The sequence below is a fragment of the Heterocephalus glaber genome, unplaced genomic scaffold (genome assembly GCF_053883595.1).
Source record: "Heterocephalus glaber isolate CG9 unplaced genomic scaffold, H.glaber_assembly_v1.0 deba00001428, whole genome shotgun sequence".
Lineage (NCBI taxonomy): Eukaryota > Metazoa > Chordata > Mammalia > Rodentia > Bathyergidae > Heterocephalus > Heterocephalus glaber.
Genome location: NW_028258293.1, coordinates 31711089 through 31731363, shown reverse-complemented (window position 1 = coordinate 31731363; position 20275 = coordinate 31711089). Strand labels below are relative to the sequence as shown.

Below are 20275 nucleotides of genomic sequence, written 5' to 3'. Positions count from 1 at the left end.
GATCTCCAGCACTGCAAAAAGTAAAAATAAAAATTTAAAAAGGGTAAACAACCCTGCAGAAGGAAAGTCCACCAGATGCCAGCTGGGGCCTGGGGAGGAGAGGCAGTCTTCTGCCATCTACGTGGGTCCAGGGTGGCACTCACCCCTTGTGCCAATGACTGTGTGCCATATGCATCTTGTATGCTTGAGGCTGAACCCTTTCATTCCTGTTAACTGCTGGAGGCCCAGGGGTGTAATGAGTCCTGACCAGGCTCAGCTCTGTGACCTCTCATGTGGCTCTTCTCTAGGCCTTGTGCCCCAGCCACACCTCAAAATTGGCACAAGAGGACCAGAGGGGAGTATCTCAGAGGCCTCTCCAGCCTGTCCTGGAATTGCAGCAAAGCCCCATCATCCCTGCTCTGCAGCCCAGAGGCCCAGGTGAAACTGTTAGAAAAGGGAGGGCCTGATGCAGGCCTGGCTTGTGGGGGACCCCTCCCGCCCAGCAGAATCCCCAGCAGCCTTACCATGGCGACATCGGCCTGGAAGATCTGCTTAATAAACTTGTTCCGGGAGGAGTGGACCAGCTGGATGATGTCCCCATGCAGGGTGTCCCGGTTCTTCTCCAGGAAGCCTGGGCAGTGGCAAAGAGTGGTCACACCTCACCAGCTCTGCCCCTCCAAGACTGAAGCCTCCCCTGTACAGCCTTGTAAATGTACTTAATGCCACTGAATTATACACTTAACATGGTTAAAATGGTAAATTTTATATTATATATATACTTTACCACAAGTTTTAAATGTATATTTTTTTAAATCTTTGGAAAAACAATACTGAGCACCATATTTCCTGTGTCCCTTCTCTTCCTCTCTGTGCTGAAAGGGACCTGGAGATCTTTCTCCTGGAATAGGTGTGGGGAAAGTCAGGCACAGGCAGAGACAGACAGACAGACAGACAGCCTCTCGTACCTTGGGTCTCATAGTAGACGACACCTGCAAAGTGGTTGATGCCAAACTGAGTCTCATGGTTGTTCTTGGGAGGCACATAGTTGGCGTTGAGTTTGTGCTGGGAGTTGAGCTTATGCAACATAGTGGTGTCAGTGCCCTGTGGGAGCAGAGGGGCCACTGGCGAGCTGCCCCCCTCCCAGACCCTGCTGCCTTTTCAACCCATGTCTTTGCACCCTCTTATGACTTTATACCCACACAGGAGCTCTCTGGGCTGTCACTGCCCTACATGGTTAAGTGAGTAAATTGGAACCACACAATCTTGAAAACACATTCCTGTCTTAACATTGATTCCCTATGATTCAAATCCTGGCAGCAACCCTCACTTCCCCACTCCAAGACATGTGCTCTGTCTTGAGCACCTATTCTGCACCAACTGTGTGCTTAGACCTTCATTATTTGATCTGGGACCGAGCAAAGTACAGCTGATTCCCATTTGTCAGGTGACTGCCCTGAAATTGGTCCAGAGGCACCCTGTGAGGCTGGTGTCATTAGTCTCATTTTGCAGATGAGGAAAGTGAGGCTCAGAGAAGGGACCTGTCCACTCCCCAAGCAGTGGGAGGCAGCCACAGTGGTGGGATCCCACCTTGGGGAACTTGCTCTCCTCGTCGATGAGGGAGATGATGTTCATGGGCTTGTTGGCGATCATGTCCAGGGCGTCCTGGTTGTCTGTAAACTCGATGTGCAGCCAGTCGATGCTCTCCAGGTCATACTCCTCCTGCTCCAGCTTGAACACATGTCGCACGAAGAACTGCTGCAGGTGCTCATTGGCGAAGTTGATGCAGAGCTGCTCAAAGCTGCAGGGGTGCAGGAACTGCATGGGATGCTGCTCAGGCCCACCCTGCGCTGTGCCCAGCTCTGCCTCTGTCTGCAGCATGACCCTCGGTAAGTCACCCCCATTGTGGACCCTCCAGTCCTCCAGGAGGGGTGAGCCGCTCAACCCCAACCCTCCACCTACAGAAGAAGATACCAGGGCCCAGCAAAGGCCAAAGACTTCCCTGAGCTTACTCAGAGAGTCTGGGGAGAGGCGAGGCTGGAAGCCAGGGATCAGGCCTCTTTCCCTGCATCACCAGACCCCACGGGGAACCTATGAGAACAGGAGGGGGGTAGTAAAGAGATAGCAAAAGTGTTGTTGAAAGGTGGGAAGGAAGGGGGTGGCAGGATTGGGTCAGCAGAGCCTGACTGATGACCCACCTAAATGGGGTGTGTTTGAGGGGGATGGATGGGGTGTGGGTTATTTGATAAGGGACAGGGAGCTCTGTGACATCTGAGCATTACAGGAATTGAAGGGACTCACCAGGGGTCACACAACTGGGAAGTGGGGCAGGGCTGGCTGCCTCCAGCCCCAGGATTCACCTGTGCCTGCTTTGTCCCTCAGTCCCTCACACGGCCCCCAAGAGTACAGGTGCTCAGGGTGGCTAAGACCCTGATGCTCAGCTTGGCTCAGGCCTTGCACACCTCAAGGCAACCTGTAGCTGAGACACTGGGCAGGTCAGCAATGACCATGGGGCCTGGACACCAGAGGCTGCCTCCCAAATGTCTGAGACAGGGTAAGGGCCTTCCTCTACCACCTGGTGGCCTCATCTGACCCTGCGGAGGGGAGAGAGAGAGAGAGAGGAAGAGAAAAGAAGGCAGAGAGGCCCCCAGGGTAACTGAAGTCAAAATTCCCAGCAGTTTGGAATTGTGTGCAAGGAGCAAGCTCAGTGTGGCTTAAAGATAGAGACATGACGTTTCCCACTGAGCAGAGCCCCACGTGGTACCTGTTCACAGCAAAGTTCTCAAACCCAAAGATATCAAGGAGGCCGATGGACCGGCGGGAGTTCACTTCCTGTGAGGGAGGCTTGTAAATTGCTGCATTGATCTTCTCCACAATCCACACGAAGAGACGCCCATAGATTCCCTGAAAGGCAGCCATGTCAGCCACACTGTCCCATGAGGACCCACTGTGGCCTCGCTCTAGCCTAGCCATGGAACACTGAGCTGTTCTGGCCTCCCGAGCACCCTCTCCTGCCTGAACGGCTCCTGCTCCTTGTCAAAGCCCTGCCCGGGTAGCAGCTCCTCTGAGCCCTTGCCCCAGCCCTGCAGGCTGGGAAGGAGCAATCTTGGGGCTTCTGGCTCAGTGTCTTGTCTCCCCATCTGTTCTGAATAGCTCAAAGGTTCCAGAGCCCAACACAGGCCTGGCATGGGTTGAGGGCTCAGGGAGTGGCAACTGTGTGACTGCAGAAACAGGGAGGACTGGAGGCCCTGCCACCTAACCCAGCCCCCTCTGTGTCTTCTGCAGAGAAGTGGATCAGAGAAGGCCCAGAGTCAAGGACCTGAGGGCAGGGCCTGACATTAAGGACCCCTCACTGCTGTGCGTCAGCAACCCAGCCTCTCGAGGGACAGAGAGAGGCAGCCCCTCCACAGCAGCCCACCTTGACGAAGGCATCTCGTACATCCAGCGCCTGCTCCCTGCTGAGTGGGGTGGACACCGTCTCCCCACGGGTGATGAGGGTGCGGCTGGTCAGGCAGCTCATCAGGTCTGGGGGGTTCACCTGGTGCAGACACACCCAGTACTCACCCTGACACCCTGAACTCCCTCCCTTTCCAACCTGGCCTGGCTCAGACTATACCCTCGGCCCAGAATCCCCTTCCTTAGGGCCACAGCCAACCCTCCCAACCACCAGAAGCCATCTGATGCTTCCTGGAAGAATTCTTCTCCCAGACAAGCCTCCTCACCTCCTCTAGTTATTACCTGCCCTTCTAGGGCCCACCTTGACTGACTTTATTCACCTCTGTTTTCCAATCAGGCTAGAGTCTAGTGCTTGCTGAGTGACTGAGAGGCAGATTCCACATACTTGATACACAATGTGTGGTCTAGGCTCTTTACCCACACATGTGGAGTGGGGCTAAGAGGGTAGGAGTGACTCAGCCAGGGACACACAACCCAGAGTGTCACAGGGCCCTGGCCCAAGCCTCCTGGCCCACGCCATCTCGGGCAGCCAGGTCAGGACAAGCGAGTGAGGATGCAGAGCCTGAGCACAGCACAGAGCCTGCGTACAGCTGGTCCTTGACGTTGAACATGACTCTCCCAGCCAGAGGCTCCCAGAAACCCAGTTCCCACATGCCAGCCAGTCCCACCGAGCTGGAAGTCAGCACCATCTTCACAGGGACAGAGGCAGAGGTGGGGAGAGAAAGCAGGCACTGACCTCGAGCAGGGATGCAGCAGTAGCCAGTGACGGAGAGAAGAGGACCTCACAGGCATCCAAGTTCTCAAATGTCCGCGCTGCCAGCAGCAAGGGGTGCAGTGTCAGGGCAGGGAAGGCTGGCAGAGGGGCATGGGGACAGGCCTAGGAGGACTAGGTTGCCACACTCACTCTTGTGGACCTGTCCCATCACTGAGGGCATCAGTACCATGATTAAATGCTCCTCTGGGTCAGTATATGTCTGGTTAATGTTGACGCAGGCACCATGAGGGTAAGGACCCTGTGTGCCAGCACCATTCCTGGCATCCAAGTGACCCTAACCCTCACCTGTGCAGCCTCCACTTCAGAGCTCTGAGTGGCAGTCCTGGCTCCTTTGAGATAGGCTTTGGGAGCTTGTCCTCCTTGAATGTGCCCTGCTGTCTTGGGCCTTGGGATTTTTGGAGAAGCTTTCCCCTATGTTTGATGTACCCTTTCTCTTAGTCTTTCTAGACTCACTAGACTGACTGCCTTACTGCTGAGATCACTGACTGCACTTCCCAGAGCTCCCACTCTGCCCAGGACCCATGCTGGGAAACAGAGAAAGAAAAGAATGGGACCTGCCGCAGGACCACCTCCCATCCTGGTGGGTCGTGACAGCCAGGATGTCAGAGAAGTGAGCAGGTCCCTTCCCTGGCCTTCTCCCTTTCAGAAGATGGCTATTGGGTCACTCACACCTTAGTATGAATTAGCTCAAAGATTTATCCTTTCTCTAAGACATCTAACCTAAAGAAGAAACCAATGTGGAAGGGGTCTTAAAGAGCCACACTCAACTCACAGGGCACCTCATCTGTCCACCTCTCTGAACTTCCACACAGCAGCACCGCCTGAGGCTGATGTCAAGCTAGCAGACCTCTTCAAGTCTACCTGCAGGGGAATTCTCCCCAGTGAGGGCACATGCTGGGCAGAAGCTGCACTGCCAATACCCCATGGGCACTAGGTGTGGCACTGCCGCTGATGCAGACAGGACACTGCGCAGCCTCACCCTCGTACTGCAGGTTGCCCAGGTGCAGGATGGCGGCCAGGAGCTTCGAGATCTCCCAGTTCTCTGTGTCGGTGAACATGAGCACCTTCATGGCAGAGCGGATGTTGGCATACTCCTGGCTGTCCACTCGGCCCTCACAGGTTGTACAGTTGCCCTGGGACAGGCAGGGGAGTAGGAAGTGGGGTCAGCAAGGTCATGGACATCCCAGAGAGGCAGTGCCAGAGCTGAAGGGGCCTTTCTGCCAGGCCAGGCTCCAGGTCCTGGGCCCTTGGCATGAGCAGGCTTCTCCAGAAAGTCTAGAGAGCTTCTGCCTGGGCTTCTCAAGAGCTCAAGAGCTCCCTGTCTTGGAGTCCCGGTTGCCCCTTCTTCCCATGAGTGAGAGGAGCACTGATCCCAGGCCTAGTCTGTTCAGCCACCTGCCAGTCACAGTCTCAAGGCCCCACAATGCCTTCTGCATGTCTTGGAGACGCCCACCCTCAGGGCCTTAACCCTCACCGGTGCAGCTTGGTGTGGACAGGGGTGGAGACTGCAGACAAGTGGGTGCTCCATGCTGTGCATGTGTGTCCAAGTGTGATGGCCCACTGTGGAAGTGTCTGGGAAGGTGTGTCACACCCTCAACACACCCCTCGGGTGCCTTAGCCCACAGTTGCAACCTTGGGCCCTGCTGGGCTTGCCCCAGGAATGCAGAAGTGGTGCTCCCCAAGCCAGTCTGCTGTATGCACAGCCCCAGGACTGGTGGCAGAGATGGTCCTGGGGCTCACTTCTCCTTGGTGTCCAGACAGCAGCAGCCCTCAGGGCTGAGACCTCAGCAGCCAGCTCCCTAGGATCATGGGAGGCCAGGCAGAGGTCCCAGTCTTTGAGGCCTCAAAGACTAAACACATGGCTTGTGTGAGTGGGCAAGTGTGTGTGCATGGATACATGAGCGGGCATGTCCGTGTGACCCTGTGTCGGATGTCTTCAGTTAGGAAGACATGTGTGTCTGTTGTGGGAATTTGTCTAGATGGCTGTGCTCAAGCAGCATGAAATGGACAAGCCCAGGTGGGCTGGGGTGGGAGGGGGAAAGAAGACCCCCAGGGAAGTTCCCACCTGCCAGGACTGTAGCAGGGCTGGGGTCATGTGGGAGTGGCCTGCATCTACTCTACCTTTCTGGGATAGGTGTCCCCTTCCCAGGTTGTCCCCTGAGCCTCACCATGGCCAAATAGTTGTAGTCAGTGGCCTGGCCCAGGCCCAGCTTCTTCTTCTGCTCCTTGCTCATGCCCTCCAGCATGCAGTAGAACACATGATAATTCCGCTCATCCGGGGCCTGAGAGTGGGCACAGCAGTTGGGGCAAGAGCAGAAGCCCAGGCAGATGATGGATCCATAGGGGACATCAGGCACTCAGGCGAGCAGGGGCAGCAGAGAGAAAGCACACAGGGCAATGTGGATGGGGACACGCACCCACCTGAGGCTGGGTCTACTCCAGGGAAGGAACCAAGTCTGATCCTGTACCCTGAGGCTTGGACCCACCTGGCGACAGACTCGTGACTTCTCCAGCAGGTACTGCTCGATCTTGGCACCCTCGATGGCACCCCGTTTATTGAAGTGGATGTCGATGTACTTCCCGAAGCGGCTTGAGTTGTCGTTTCGGATGGTTTTGGCATTTCCAAACGCTGTGGGGTGGAGAGAGGTCATGGCAAGGCCAGCCCATCCCAGCCTCCCTCAGAGCCCTGGCACTACCTTCCAGGATGGGGGTGGCCTCCAGGACCTGCTGCTCAATCCATGAGTGCTGCCCACTGATGGCTGCCAGAAACTGCAGAATCAGCTTCGTGCTCTCGGTCTTCCCTGCTCCAGACTCTCCACTTCGAAGTGAGGAGAGGCAGGAGTGTGCTCAGCTCAGGTGGCCACATCCTGAGGCTGCCACTCCAGCCCTCCCTCCCCTCCCAGCAATCCTGGCTGACTACCTGCACCCTCCAGGGCTAGGAGAGAGCCCTGTCATTTCATTTAGACACCCTTGTTATGGCTGGCGTCTAGATGTGTCCCTCCCCAAGCCTCATGTAGTCCTAGGTGGGGGGTTTTACAGGCGGCTGGATCTAGAATGTGTACTGCTGAGATTAAGGGTGTGTGATTATTAAATTAGTCCATTGATTGGTTTGGCACAGTTCTGGTAATGGGATGGCCCACTAGGTGTGAGTGCTACTCGACATAAGGGAGTGTAGCCTGGATAGAATAAAAGGGACAGAGAGAGGGCTGCTGTGGTTCCTGCTTGTTGCTTGCTGCTACTGCTCTGCTGCCTCCTGCCTGCTTTGTGATGCCCCTCTGCCATGCCAACCTGCCTTGGAGCCAGCCAACTATAGACTGAAACCTCTACAAACTGTGAGCCAAATAAACCCTTCCTACTTTAACTTGGGGTGTCAGGTATTTTGTCTCAGCAACGAGAAAAGTAACTAAGACACTCCTTTATCCATACTTGCCCTGGAACAGGTACATATTAGATGCTCAATCAGTGCTTTGGCCTTTTACCCTCTGGCCAAGAGAAAATAGAAGCTGAGATTTCATTTGATCCTGGCCGTGATTTAACAGGAGCCGTAAGAGAATCAGTTGGGCTTCAATGCTCACATGACCTTTGGCAGCACTAACAGGGATATAAGACCTCGAGGAGGGGAGGTGATTCTGCATTGTGACAAAGTGCATATCTTGGTCCTGTAGAGCTTCCTGGTGTTTCCAACAGTGGAGTCAGTCCTAGTGACACTAGCAGAGCAAGGAGCTGCAGCTCAAGAGGCTGGGCCTAGAGCTCCGTGCTGGCGCTGGGCCGCCCACCTGATGATACAGCACTGGTCTCTGCTGTTGCGTTTCATGTTGAAGTAGCAGTTGTCGGCGATGGCAAAGATGTGGGGGGGCATCTCCCCAATCTTCTTGTTGGTATACTGGCGGATATGCTCTGGGGAGTAGATGGAGAGCAGCTGGTAGGGGTTCACTGCCACCAGGATGGAGCCTGTGTATGTCTGCAGGCAACAAAGGAGGACAAACTCATTCTCTCCCACATGGGAGGCTCTGCTCTGCTCCTCTCTGAAGGAAGAGCACTGGCTTTGGGGCCCTTTGGGGTCCGGGTGGGAGCTGGGAAGGGCTGGCTTAGGTGAGGACGTGAGTCTGAGTAGGTGCTCAGTGACGATGAAGGAAGGAAGGAAGAAAGGAAAGGAGGGTCTGGGAGCTTCAATTTCCTTACCTTCCTCTATAAGATGGGCACACTATAAGTGTTTATGAAGACGGAAGGAAATGTATATTTTTAAATTCACAGAGCACAGTGGGTATACCTCAAATATTATCTTTGCTCCCAAGCCCCGTATCCCATATTTTAGAATGAAATCCATCAATTAGACCATGTCCAGAGGGGATAGCAGGTTGGTGAGGAAGCAGGAAACTGAAACCAAGCCATAAAGAGTTGAAAGGGGTGGGATGTGTGGCTGCGGATCCTGTCCCCTGCAGCACTGCTCCAGGGCGGAGGGGGGCTCTGGCTCTGAGGGACCAAGCACCTCCAGCTCCCTGGGTGGCTTACAGGCCTCAGAGCGCTTTCTCTACAGGGTTCCTCTCCAATGCACAGATTGGCCACCCACGGACAAGACTTCCTGCTGTGAGCCCAGAGCCCTGCCATAAGGACAGCATAGCCTGGAACCCTGCCTTGGCGACAGGAGAGGCACTCAGGAGTCTCTCCTCCATCCTTGCTAGCATCCCAAGCTTGAAAAGGTCAGCCTGTAATTGATGACAGATGTAAGGACAGTGGAGGCCAGGAGAAGCTGAAGACAGATGTGTCCAGACAGGGCAGGTGAAAGCCCCACTGCCCCAGCCACCCACCCAGGGCTCAGAGCATGACACCAGAGCCACCACCATGCCCCAGCAGCCTCAGCCTGTTGTGGCCATGCAGGGAAAGTGTGGCTGCAGCACCACATGCCAGGGGAAATGCCCACCCAGGCTGGGGGCTGTGCAAAGTGGCCCTGGGCTGGGTGCAGAGACCCAGGCCCCAGCCACGTGCTTCTCTGTGCCCAGGGCTCTCCTTCCCCACTGAGCCTCTTCGTCCCAGCAGCCCGAAGCCAAACACAGCTGAGCTTCACTGTGCCAGGAGCCCAGGCAGGAGGAGAAGGGGTTGGGGAGAGCAGGAGGCTAGAGGGGTGATGCGTCAAGCCAACGAGCCAGCGAGGCTTCAAGGGGCTCCCTGTACCACACTCACCTGCCCTCCACAGCTGGTCTGAGGTTGTAAAGTGCCAAAGATAGCAGGTGAAAAGGGAGCTGGTCAGTGGAAATGGAAGCAATAAGGCATTCACCACAAACAATACTACTGGGCTGAACAACTGGGTCAGGCGTGGTAGCTGTGGGAACCAGGAAGACTCTTGGGGGCGAGGGAGAACCAGCACCAGACTAGGAGTCAGCCACCACCACTGCCCCTTTGGCAAGCCTCAGTTTGCTCATCTGTAAAAGGGGCTGGCTAACATCCACCTCCCGGGACCATGGTAAAGACTGAAGGGCAAACCCATAACCTTTGCCAGGTGTCTGGTGCATAAGTGCCCCTTCCCCTCTGCTTAATACTTGCTCAGGAGTGTGATGCTCAACTCCCTGGCCTTTTACTGTCACACAGTAGGAGGCTGACTGCACAGTCATTTGGCAGCTCTTTATGAGACCTTGGAGAGGCTGGGCTGGGGAGCTCCTGGATTCCTCCAAGTGGAGGGTGGGAGGGTGAGAGCCCTAGGGCTCGCCAGTGGGCACCGAGCAGGGAGGTGTGAAAGGGCGTGACACTTGGGAGGTCTGCTGGAGAAAGGTCACAGAGGACAAATGGCAGTCAGTGAGGCTGGAGGCAGACACACTTCATGCTAGAGGAGGGGGCCAGATAAGCTTGAGGCATGGGGACCCTGAGACGCTTCTTCCTCCACTCATTGCTCCTATGGCTCACTCCACACTGCCCACTGCCTGCAGGGCCCTCTGGGTCATAAGACCCTTCATTCCCCTGCCTCCTGGAGGTCCCTGCCTGATGTCCACCATCACGTCCATCCCAGAGCTCGCCCTCCCGCCCACGTGGCTCCTTCTCAACCTGCCCAACTCCACCAAGGGCATCACAGCCATCCTTGGCCAGGGCAGAAACCTGAGTGGCCCCTCAGCCCCTCCTTCTCCTTCTCCCACCTCTCGCTCTGCCACCGGCCACTACTACTCCTCAGCAGATACAGTGGGTGCCCTGGTGGATGCCTCCCTCATGGAGCTACCTCCACCCTCACCCCTACAATCTGTCCTCCACTCACAGCCACGGTGGGCTCTGAGAAGATCTGATGGGGCCGCCCTCTACTGGAAACCCTCTAGCAGTTTCCCACAGCCTCAGGACAAAGTCTGCAACCTTTCCTTGCCCACAGTCCCCAAGCCTGCCACCTGCTGTCTTTCATCCTACAGCCTAGAGGCCCCACCTGTATTACAAAAGCCCCACACATCCCCTCCTGCCATCTCTGGGCCCAACTAATTCCTCCTTGTCCTTTGGGCCAAAACTGAGATGACACCTCCTCCAGAAAGCAGGAACATCCTCTGGGACCCTTCATATTCCATATGATCCCTACAGTTGGCTTCCTTGACTCATCTATGGCTCTAGGCCAAAGCCTCTGTCCCCCAGAGCCTGGCTCTGTGCACAGTACATAAGTCACGCTCTGAGTGGTGGCTGAGTGACTATATTAATGGGCTGAGTGGACAGCATTTTAACTGCTGTCCCAGGATTGAACAGGGAAAGGAGCTTGGGAAAACCTGTCAACAGCCCAAGGCAGCCCTATCCACACTGTAGGAAGTATGGCCTGGGAAGTGGTTGGCAGAAAAGGGACAGAACAGTGTAACAAGAGGTTACCATCTTCGGAGACGAAAGTGGAAAACTGCGCGCACGTGCACACACACACACACACACACACACACACACACACACACACACAGTTGCTCTCTTGGAGGATCAATTAGAGATCAGTAGCAGTGGTCCTGTCTTGGTCAGAAGGGAAACTTTCCACTCTGTAGCACATATTGTCATCTAAAAATATGTACTAAGCCCAAGCATGGTGGTGTATGCCTGTAACTCTGGCACTCAGGAGGCTGAGGCAGGAGAGTCATGAATTTAAGGCCAGAATGGACTATGGTAGCAAAACTCTGTCTCAAAAAACCAAATAGACAAAAATCACCAAAAACAAGGCTTCTCCAGCTTGGGAAACTTAGTGAGGCTCTGTTTCAAAATAAAATAAAAACAGCTGGGGATGTAACTCAGGGGTAGGGTACTTACCCAGGATGCATGAGACCTAGGTGTGAGACCAGGATAAACCCAAGAAACGCCCCCTCATGCCCCTCCCCTTATAAAATAGATGTTTTTGTAACTGCTTGTTCTGCTTCTGTAAACTTGCTTCATCGATTCTCAGAAAGAGATAGTGCCTGGTGCCTCCCTTTACTGTAAATTGCCCCAACCTGACAAGACAACAAGATAGCTGAGTTGTGAAAAATACTTTTGCAACTAGTCAAAAACATGTTAATCTACCCTTGAATTTCTCTTCTTAAAATAACACCTATAAAAGCTATGCTGCTATAACACCCTATATAAACTGTGCTGTTCCTGGACTCAGGGCTTCACTTCGCTTAGGGAGTGGAGTCCACCCACGTGAATAAACTCCTTTCAGTTTAACTTTGCCATTGGTCCCAGTGTTTGGTGATTTATCGGCTCGCTTGGCACGACATTCTTGGAGGTCTCAGCGAGCTCACCATCACTCAGTGACTTCTGTCCAGTGGACAGCCCCTGTCTTAGGCCGGTCCGGCCTGAGAGAGGCCTTGGGAGGTCACCTTGACCATTTGATCAGGGCCCTGGGGGCTCGGGTCTCAAGCGGAGGATTCAGGTCATTCCAGCCATGCTGAGAGGAGTTTATCTGGAAAACCTCAGGCGGTCAGGTAAGAATCTTATGATTCTCAGTCGTCAGTCAGTGGATCCAAAAGAGGGCAAAAGGGAAGTCGGAGCGACAGTAATTCCCCTGCCCAGGGGTTCATCATGATGATGGGAAGCCTTCTGGTCAGTTTACCCCGGGGCCTGGTTTGTCTGTCTAAATATTTGTGGGTATAGTTTGTCTAAATTTCTGTGTATCTGTTGTCTGTTGTCTGTCAGCTTGCTCTGTGTGCCTTTTGCTTTCAGTTTTGTTCTACAGTGAGCCATGGGATCTGGATTGTCTACCCCATCAACCCCCTTAAGTGTGTTTTACAACATTTCTCACAAATTTATACCCCACAGAAAGCAGATGAATACAGCATCAAATTCTCAAAGGGAAGACTCCGGGCCCTATGTCAACTAGAGTGGCCATCATTTGGGATGGAATGGCTGAGTGTGGGAAGTTTTGATATTCAGACTACTCAACAGGTTTGGAACAGGGTCACAGAAAAGGGAGGGTCTCGTCGTCCCAACCAGTTTCCCTATATTGATGTGTGGATGGACCTCATAGAGGACCCTCCTCCCTCCCTTGATTGCCCAGGATTGAGACACAGGAGGTTTGTGGGAGATAAGATTCACAACAGATGAGGACAATCAGTAGTTCTTGTCACCATGCCCCTCCCAAAGTGCAAGGGTTTTCAGGCCCCGTGGGATGAGGATGACTTCCGGTCTCGTCTGCCCCTTATCAGGCTCATGGGGAAGGGCCTAAAAAAGACCCCAACTCTCCCTCTGATTCTGCCCCCTGTGATTCCTCTGTCCCCTCTGTGCCACCTGACTCCCTATCCCCTCCTCATACCCAGTCAGGACAGTCCTATGAGTCTCAAGGGGCAACCAGCCAGGTAATGTCCTCTGTCCTTCCTTTGAAACAGATTGAACCAGGTGGAGGATTTGTCTATGCTCCTTTCACTACTAGTGACCTTTATAATTGGAAAAATCAAGTTGCTCCTTTTTCAGAAAAATTCCAGGCTTTAATTAATCTTCTGGAGTCTGTCTTCCATACTCATCACCCCACCTGGGATGACTGTCAACAACTTCTCCAGACCCTCTTCAACACGGAGGAATGGGACCAAATTTTTCAGGAGGCCATCAAGGCAGCCCTAGGTCCCAACCTCGATCCTGGCCCCGGTACTCCAGCTTATCTGCAGAGAGCAGAGGCTGAAGTGCCAACCCAATGACCGGATTGGGACCCCAACACCAATGCAGGTAGGAGAGACCTGGCCAGTTACCGCCAGCACCTTTTGCAGGGACTCTGCCAAGTGGCTAGGAAGCCAACTAATCTGACTAAGGTAAGTGAGGTAAAACAGAATAAGACAGAGTCCCCGTGGCTTTCCTGGAACACCTCCTAGAGACGTGTTGGGTCTATACACCCATTAATCCTGATGCTCCAGAAAACGCAGCCATGATAAATCTGGCTTTTGTGTCACAGTCGGCCCCAGATATTAGAAAAAAAACTTCAGAGATTGGAAGAGTTTGAGGGAAAAAACAGGTCTGGGCTCCTGAGTATAGCACAAAAGGTTTTTGAGAACCAGGATTCCCCGGAAGAGACAATTGCCAAGCAGCTAGAAAAAGTTACTATTGCCACCCACAATGACATAAGTAAGCAGACCGGGAGACCTAAGCCAGAGAGACCCCCATGGCCTAAGCTTGGAAGGGACCAATGTGCCTATTGCAAACAGACTGGACATTGGAAAAATGAGTGTCCCCTCAAGAAAAAAAAAAAATAGGGACAGGACCAGAAAAAGACACAGGAAGTCCTGACCTTTGACGATATGAAATAGGAAAGTCAGGGCTCATTCAAACTGAGCCCCTGTGAGCCCATGATAAAATTAAAAATCGGGGGCACACTGACTAATTTCCTGGTAGATACTGGGGCGGCTCATTCGATACTGACTAAACCTTTGGGAAAATTGACAACATGAGAGACTTTGGTACAGGGGGCTACCGGCAAGGGAGCTCAAGGTTATAAATGGACAACTGCATGAATGGTAGACTTGGGTCACAGGCAAGTGACCCACTCCTTTCTGGTGATTCCAGAGTGTCCATACTCCTTGCTTGGCAGGGACCTGCTAAGGAAATTTGGTGCAACAATTACCTTTACAGAGGAAAAGGCAGACTTAAAACTAGGCATCCCACAGGGGACTGTCAAAGTTATGGTGACTTGCCCATTGGCCTCCAAATACCTGATGCTCTCGCAGCCAGAGGACAAGTTAGCTGGGCTGATTGGAAACCTACAAATGGAGTTTCCACTTGTGTGGGCTGAGACTAATCCCCCTGCATTAGCTGGCCATCAAGTTCCAATAGTGGTAAATCTAAAGTCCAATGCCCAGCCTGTTTCTGTCCGGCAGTATCCTATCAGAAAGGAGGCAAGAAAAAAGATTTGGACACACATCAACTGACTCCTAGATGCTGGAATCTTAAAGCTGTGTCAATCACCTTGGAACATCCCACTCCTGCCTGTCCAAAAGCCCAGTACTTCCGACTACAGGCCTGTCCAAGAGCTCTGAGAGGTAAACAAAAGAACTTAGACTGTACACCCCATTGTGCCAAATCCCTATACCCTGCTGAGCCTCCTGCCCCCTCAGTGACAAGTCTACACTGTGCTGGACCTCAAAGATGCCTTCTTCAGTCTGCCATTGGCCAAGGTGAGTCAGCCCCTTTTTGCCTTCGAATGGGTGGATCCCAAAGGAGGGTACTGGGGACAGCTGACCCTGATGAGATTGCCACAAGGGTTCAAAAATGCTCCCACCCTGTTTGATGAGGCTCTAAATAAAGACTTGGCTCTGTTCAGAGCATCTCATCCCAAAGTGACCCTTCTCCAGTATGTAGATGACCTCCTAGTAGTGGCTGATGACCAGGACACCTGTATGGCAGGTACTAAGGACTTGTTGGGATTGTTACAAAAATTGGGATATAGAGTGTCAGCCAAAAAGGCCCAGATCTGTGCCTCCTGGATCACTTACCTTGGGTATGAGATTGACAAAGACATCCGACGACTGTCTCAGAGATGGAAACAAGCTATATTACAGATCCCAACACCCACCACAAAGAAACAGGTGTGAGAGTTTTTGGGAACTGTTGGTTACTGCCGACTCTGGATTATAGGATTTGCAGAGATCGAAAGGCCCCTATATCCAGCCACAGCCAGAGGAAACACACCCTTAGTGTGGGCAGAGACCAAACAGAGGGCGTTTGAGACCATGAAACAAGCCCTTGTTCAGGCACCAGCTTTGGCCCTCCCAGACATTGGAAAACCTTTCCAATTGTTTGTGGCTGAGAAAAATGGAGTGGCAAAAGGGGTCCTTACTCAAACCTTAGGACCTTGGAAAAGACCTGTGGCATACTTATCCAAAAGACTTGATCCTGTGGCCTCTGGCTGGCCACCTTGCCTCAGAGACATCGTGGCAACAGCCCTCCTCATAAAGTAGACAGACAAGCTAAGGTTGGGTCAGGGGCTCATGATCAGTGTGCCACATGCAGTCTCCTCCATGTTGCAAGGAGGCTCTGAGTGATGGATGTCAAATGCCAGACTGACTCAATATCAGGTGCTCCTGATTGACCAGCCCCAGATCAAGTTCACAGAGGCCACTACCTTAAACCCCGCGACACTGTTGCCTGCCTCAGACCTGATGACCCCTCTACATGACTGCCAGGAGACCCTCCAGGACATAACCGCAACCAGACCTGATCTGCAGGATGTGCCCCTAAAAGACCCTGAGGAGATGTTCTTCATGGATGGGAACAGCTTCATTGAGCAAGGAGTCAGGTATGCAGGAGCAGTGGTGGTGGATGGCCAGGGAGTGACAAGGTGGGCTGCTGCTCTGGGATCTGAAACTTCAGCCCAGTGAGCAGAGCTGATGGCTCTTACTTAGGCCTTAAACCTGGGTGAAGGGAAGGTTGCCAACATCTACACGGATAGTCGATAACTGTACATGTTCATGGAGAGATATATAAACAATGGGGCCTGCTTACGTCAGGAGGACAAGACATTAAAAACAAACATGAGATTTTAGCTCTGCTAGAAGCAGTATGGAAGCCTAAATCAGTGGCTATAATACACTGCAAGGGTCATCAGAGGCCTGACACACTGGAGGCCATAGGAAATCAAAAGGCTGATCTAGCTGCTAAATTGGCTGCCAGAAAACCAGTGGGGACGGCCCCCACCCTGCCCCTTAAAGCTTTTCCTGAGCTGCCAGCTATGCCACACTATTCATCAGAAAAAAAAACAAAATAATACACCCAGGTAGGGGCTATACAAGATAAAAATGATGGTGGAGTCATCCCAATGGCTGAGTTTGCTTGTCTCAGGCTCTTGACAGACAGCTAATTTAACAGATACACCACTTTACTCACCTAGGAAAAAAACTCAGACAATTGATAAGTTCCAGGTTCTTAACCCCTAAGCTGGCTGCCATGGTCCAAGATGTTTGTGCCCAATGCCAGACATGTGCCCAGGTAAATGCCAAGGCAATGCTCAGAGGCAAGGGAACCCAACACCAAGGTGAGCATCCCAGGGAAATTTTGGAATTGGATTTTACTGAAGTCAAGCCCAGCCGCGGATATAAGTACCTGTTGGTTTGGGTAGATACTCTGGATGGGTAAAAGCCTTCCCAACTAAAGGAGAGACAGCTACAATAGTTAATAAAAGATTATTACAGGAGCTCATCCCCCGATTTGGCCTCCCCCACACTCTGGGGTCCAACAATGGCCCAGCCTTCACGGCCAAGGTATCCCAATTGGTGGCCAAGGCCCTCAACATTGATTGGAAATTTCATTGTGCCTATTGGCCACAAAGTTCAGGACAAGTGCAAAGAATGAACTGTACCTTAAAAAAACATTAATTAAGTTTATTTTAAAAACTGGAGAAAGCTGGCCAGACCTCCTCCCACTGGCCCTCTTGTGGGCTAGGTGCATGCCTTATATAAAAAAAGTTAACTCCTTATGAAATCATTTTTCAGGAGACCAACTTCCTTTACTGCCTAGGGTAAATTTGAAAAATGTATTAAAATGTGAAAATCATACTTTGTTGAATTCTTTAAAAGCCCTCCAGGTAATTAAACAGGAGCTGTGGAATCGAGTTCAGGAGGCCAGGCTGGCCCCTCAACCTGAGGTTATCTGTCATAAATTTCAGCCTGGAGATCTGATACTGGTAAAGAGACATTCATCTAAGGCTTTGGAGCCACATTGGGAAGGGCCTTTCCAAGTGATCTTGATGACACCATCTGCCGTAAAGGTCACAGAGGAGACACCATGGATACATCACTGCCACATTAAAGCAGCTCCTGAAGACACCCCGGAGGTCAAATGGAAGATCATCAGTCAACCAGGCGACAAAAAGCTAAGACTGAAAAGGGACAAATGATGCTTGCTGTATTGACCCATAATTCAGCATTTGTCATGATCATTTTTTTAAGTCATTATTTTCTGAAACACTGGCAATATTACCCAAAAGACAACTGGATGCTACTGGTAATGTTTGGATTCAGCTGGCACAAACACTTAATCTGTCTGAGTTCTGTTTAAATATAGATGTAAATTTCCATTACATACTAGGGAGTTGTCTCGTCCCTGTGTGTACTCCCTTGAGTCTGATACAGCCTTACACCCTGTTTAAAGACATCCCAGGAAAAAATCTTATGTATAAAGATAGTTACAATTGGGGGACCCCTTCTTATTTTAAACCAAAAAATGCTATTAAGTTATATATACCTTGGGTGATTATGTTAAATCATACACAATGTGCTTTATATAAAAATTGTACTACAAGATGTCTAAAATTAAAAAGATCAGAAAAAATTGACTTGTTATAAAAAACAAAAGATCATATACAGTGAGGGTTATATACCCTTACCATTAGGATGGTTTTATACATGTAAAGGAGTAATGTTTAATTATATCCCTGCCTACTTATCTGAGGTCCAGTGCTGCTTAAGTTGATTGGCTGTAATATTGCCAGATCAAACTGATCTGATAATGCCCAACAGAGTTAAATGATGGTCACCCTATACTGAACCAGGATGCGATGATGATGTAGGTCTTTTAACAGATATTGAAGTAATAGCTATGATAGCATCTGTGGTTGCTCTGCCTTCCATAGGGGTTCATGCTGAAAAGGCGGTACAAAAATTGGCATGTAAGGTGGTCAAAGGTTTAAATGCTACCTCATCTGCACTGACATTAATTAATCAGGAATTACAAAAACACTGACAAGCCATACTAGACAACAGGGCAGCAATAGATTACTTGCTCCTACTCCATCATCAAAGATGTAAAAAAATAAAAAATATGTGTTGTTTAAATATGACCGACAACAGCCCAGGGATACAAAAAAAAAATAAAACAATTTAAAAAGTTGGCAGAAAAAGTACATAATAAAAACTTAGGATGGGATTTGTTCCACTGGTTAACCCAATGGTTGCCTGACATACAATGGTTAAAACAGCTTTTTCTTGTGGTCATAGTTGTAATTGTGTGCTTATTATCATGTTGCTGCATGCTAAAGGTTATACCCAGGTATGTGTCCAAACAAAAAGACAATGTAAAAATCATGTTGTTAAGCCAGATGTATGAACCATTGCTTAAAAAAAAAAGAGAGATTATGTAAAAATGAGATGTAGAGATAAAATGATGAATCAAAGGTTTGATTCTGTACAAAAATCAGTGGGGATTGTGAGACCAAGATAAACCCAAGAAATGTCGCCTCATGCCCCTCCCCCTATAAAATAGATGTTTTTGTAACTGCTTGTTCTGCTTCTGTAAACTTGCTTCATCGATTCTCAGAAAGAGATAGTGCCTGGTGCCTCCCTTTACTGTAAATTGCCCCAACCTGACAAGACAACAAGATAGCTGAGTTGTGAAAAATACTTTTGCAACTAGTCAAAAACATGTTAATCTACCCTTGAACTTCTCTTCTTAAAATAACACCTATAAAAGCTATGCTGCTATAACACCCTATATAAACTGTGCTGTTCCTGGACTCAGGGCTTCACTTCGCTTAGGGAGTGGAGTCCACCCACGTGAATAAACTCCTTTCAGTTTAACTTTGCCATTGGTCCCAGTGTTTGGTGATTTATCAGCTCACTTGGCACAACACTAGGTCTAGTCTCTAGCACCACAAAAATAACAACAAAAACTCTCTGAGCCTCCTTTCTCAGTGAAGAGGATCCTCCCTAGCAGAAAAGCAAGTACAAACCAACTGCAGAAGACCTGGGGGCGGGGGCAGGATTCTGTAGCTCCTTCTACCTCATCCCTTTGCTCCTCAGAAGGCCCCCAAATATGGAAAAGTAACCTCCTAAGAGTGCAGGGACCAGCCAAGATCACCCTGCAGACACCAGGGAGTGGGATGAACAAGGGACCCTTGCACCAGAGCCCCAGCTGGCCTCTCCCTGGGATTCCCCATGCCCCAGGCATGCACCGTTGGGACCCATGGAGCTGGCAGGTGGCAGCCAGGGCAGTAGAAATAGTTGAGGGGCTGGTGTCTGCTGGCAGTGAGACCCTGGGTGCTCCGGGCCTCTGTGCTCAGTGGTCTTGTGAGGTCTTCGCACTGTCCCGTAAGCTTCTCTCTGAGGGTCCAGGGTGGTACAGAACTCAGTCCCCCTGCCCAGCAGAGGCCTCTTGCTCAATTCTAGGAGTAAAACATGCCCAGGGAGAAGATAAGGACTATCCCCAAGACAAGGACACAGTACATGTGGCCCCCAGGGGCCCCAAGTCCCCAGGCAGAGATCAGGGGCCTCTAGGAGGAGAGAGCGCTGTGGCAGGAACCAGTTCCACCATCGGCTCCCCTCCCCCAAGGATGCCCCAGGCCTGCCACCCTGGGGACTCCTCCATCAGCACTTGGCAGGCTGTGGAGCCCAAGAGCCACCCTGGGACTCGTGCAGCTGCCCGCAGTTGCAAGGGGTGCTCTCCCCATGTAGGGTCCCACTGTGCCCACAGGAAGTCTGAGATCAGACAGGCCTGGGGCACCCCCCGTGCCACTAGCCAAGACCCAGCCATGGTTTCCCGCCTTCCAGACAGGCTCCAGGCTCTGCTCAGCATCAGGGATCCCCGGGTCCCCACTGCCCTGCCACCTATTCCCCACAGGTCCCAGGCACGACGAGTGGCCCCTGGGGCTACCCAGTGAGGGGCTGCTAGTTGCCCTCTGAG

The 20275-nt window shown here is 51.6% G+C and overlaps 1 protein-coding gene and 1 long non-coding RNA gene across 5 annotated transcripts in view; one reads left to right on the top strand and one right to left on the bottom strand.

Annotated features, from left to right (window-relative positions):
* Myo7a (myosin VIIA) overlaps window positions 1-20275 on the bottom strand; it is a 78501-nt gene that overhangs the window by 37876 nt on the left and 20350 nt on the right. For all 4 annotated transcript variants that reach the window (XM_087212000.1, XM_087211997.1, XM_013067417.3 and 1 more), the window contains exons 5-15: window positions 7984-8168; window positions 6904-7025; window positions 6694-6836; window positions 6376-6489; window positions 5187-5340; window positions 4169-4245; window positions 3395-3514; window positions 2741-2880; window positions 1567-1777; window positions 945-1080; window positions 504-610 (exon numbers count right to left, since the gene is read on the bottom strand). In XM_087212000.1, coding sequence (XP_087068126.1) covers window positions 504-610; window positions 945-1080; window positions 1567-1777; window positions 2741-2880; window positions 3395-3514; window positions 4169-4245; window positions 5187-5340; window positions 6376-6489; window positions 6694-6836; window positions 6904-7025; window positions 7984-8168 — 1509 coding nt within the window. The remainder of the gene's footprint in view (window positions 1-503; window positions 611-944; window positions 1081-1566; window positions 1778-2740; window positions 2881-3394; window positions 3515-4168; window positions 4246-5186; window positions 5341-6375; window positions 6490-6693; window positions 6837-6903; window positions 7026-7983; window positions 8169-20275) is intronic.
* Window positions 11687-18871, top strand: LOC110346698 (uncharacterized). Its single transcript, XR_002390901.2, has 4 exons — window positions 11687-12105; window positions 12440-14643; window positions 14719-15899; window positions 17265-18871. It is a non-coding gene; the product is annotated as an uncharacterized LOC110346698 (long non-coding RNA).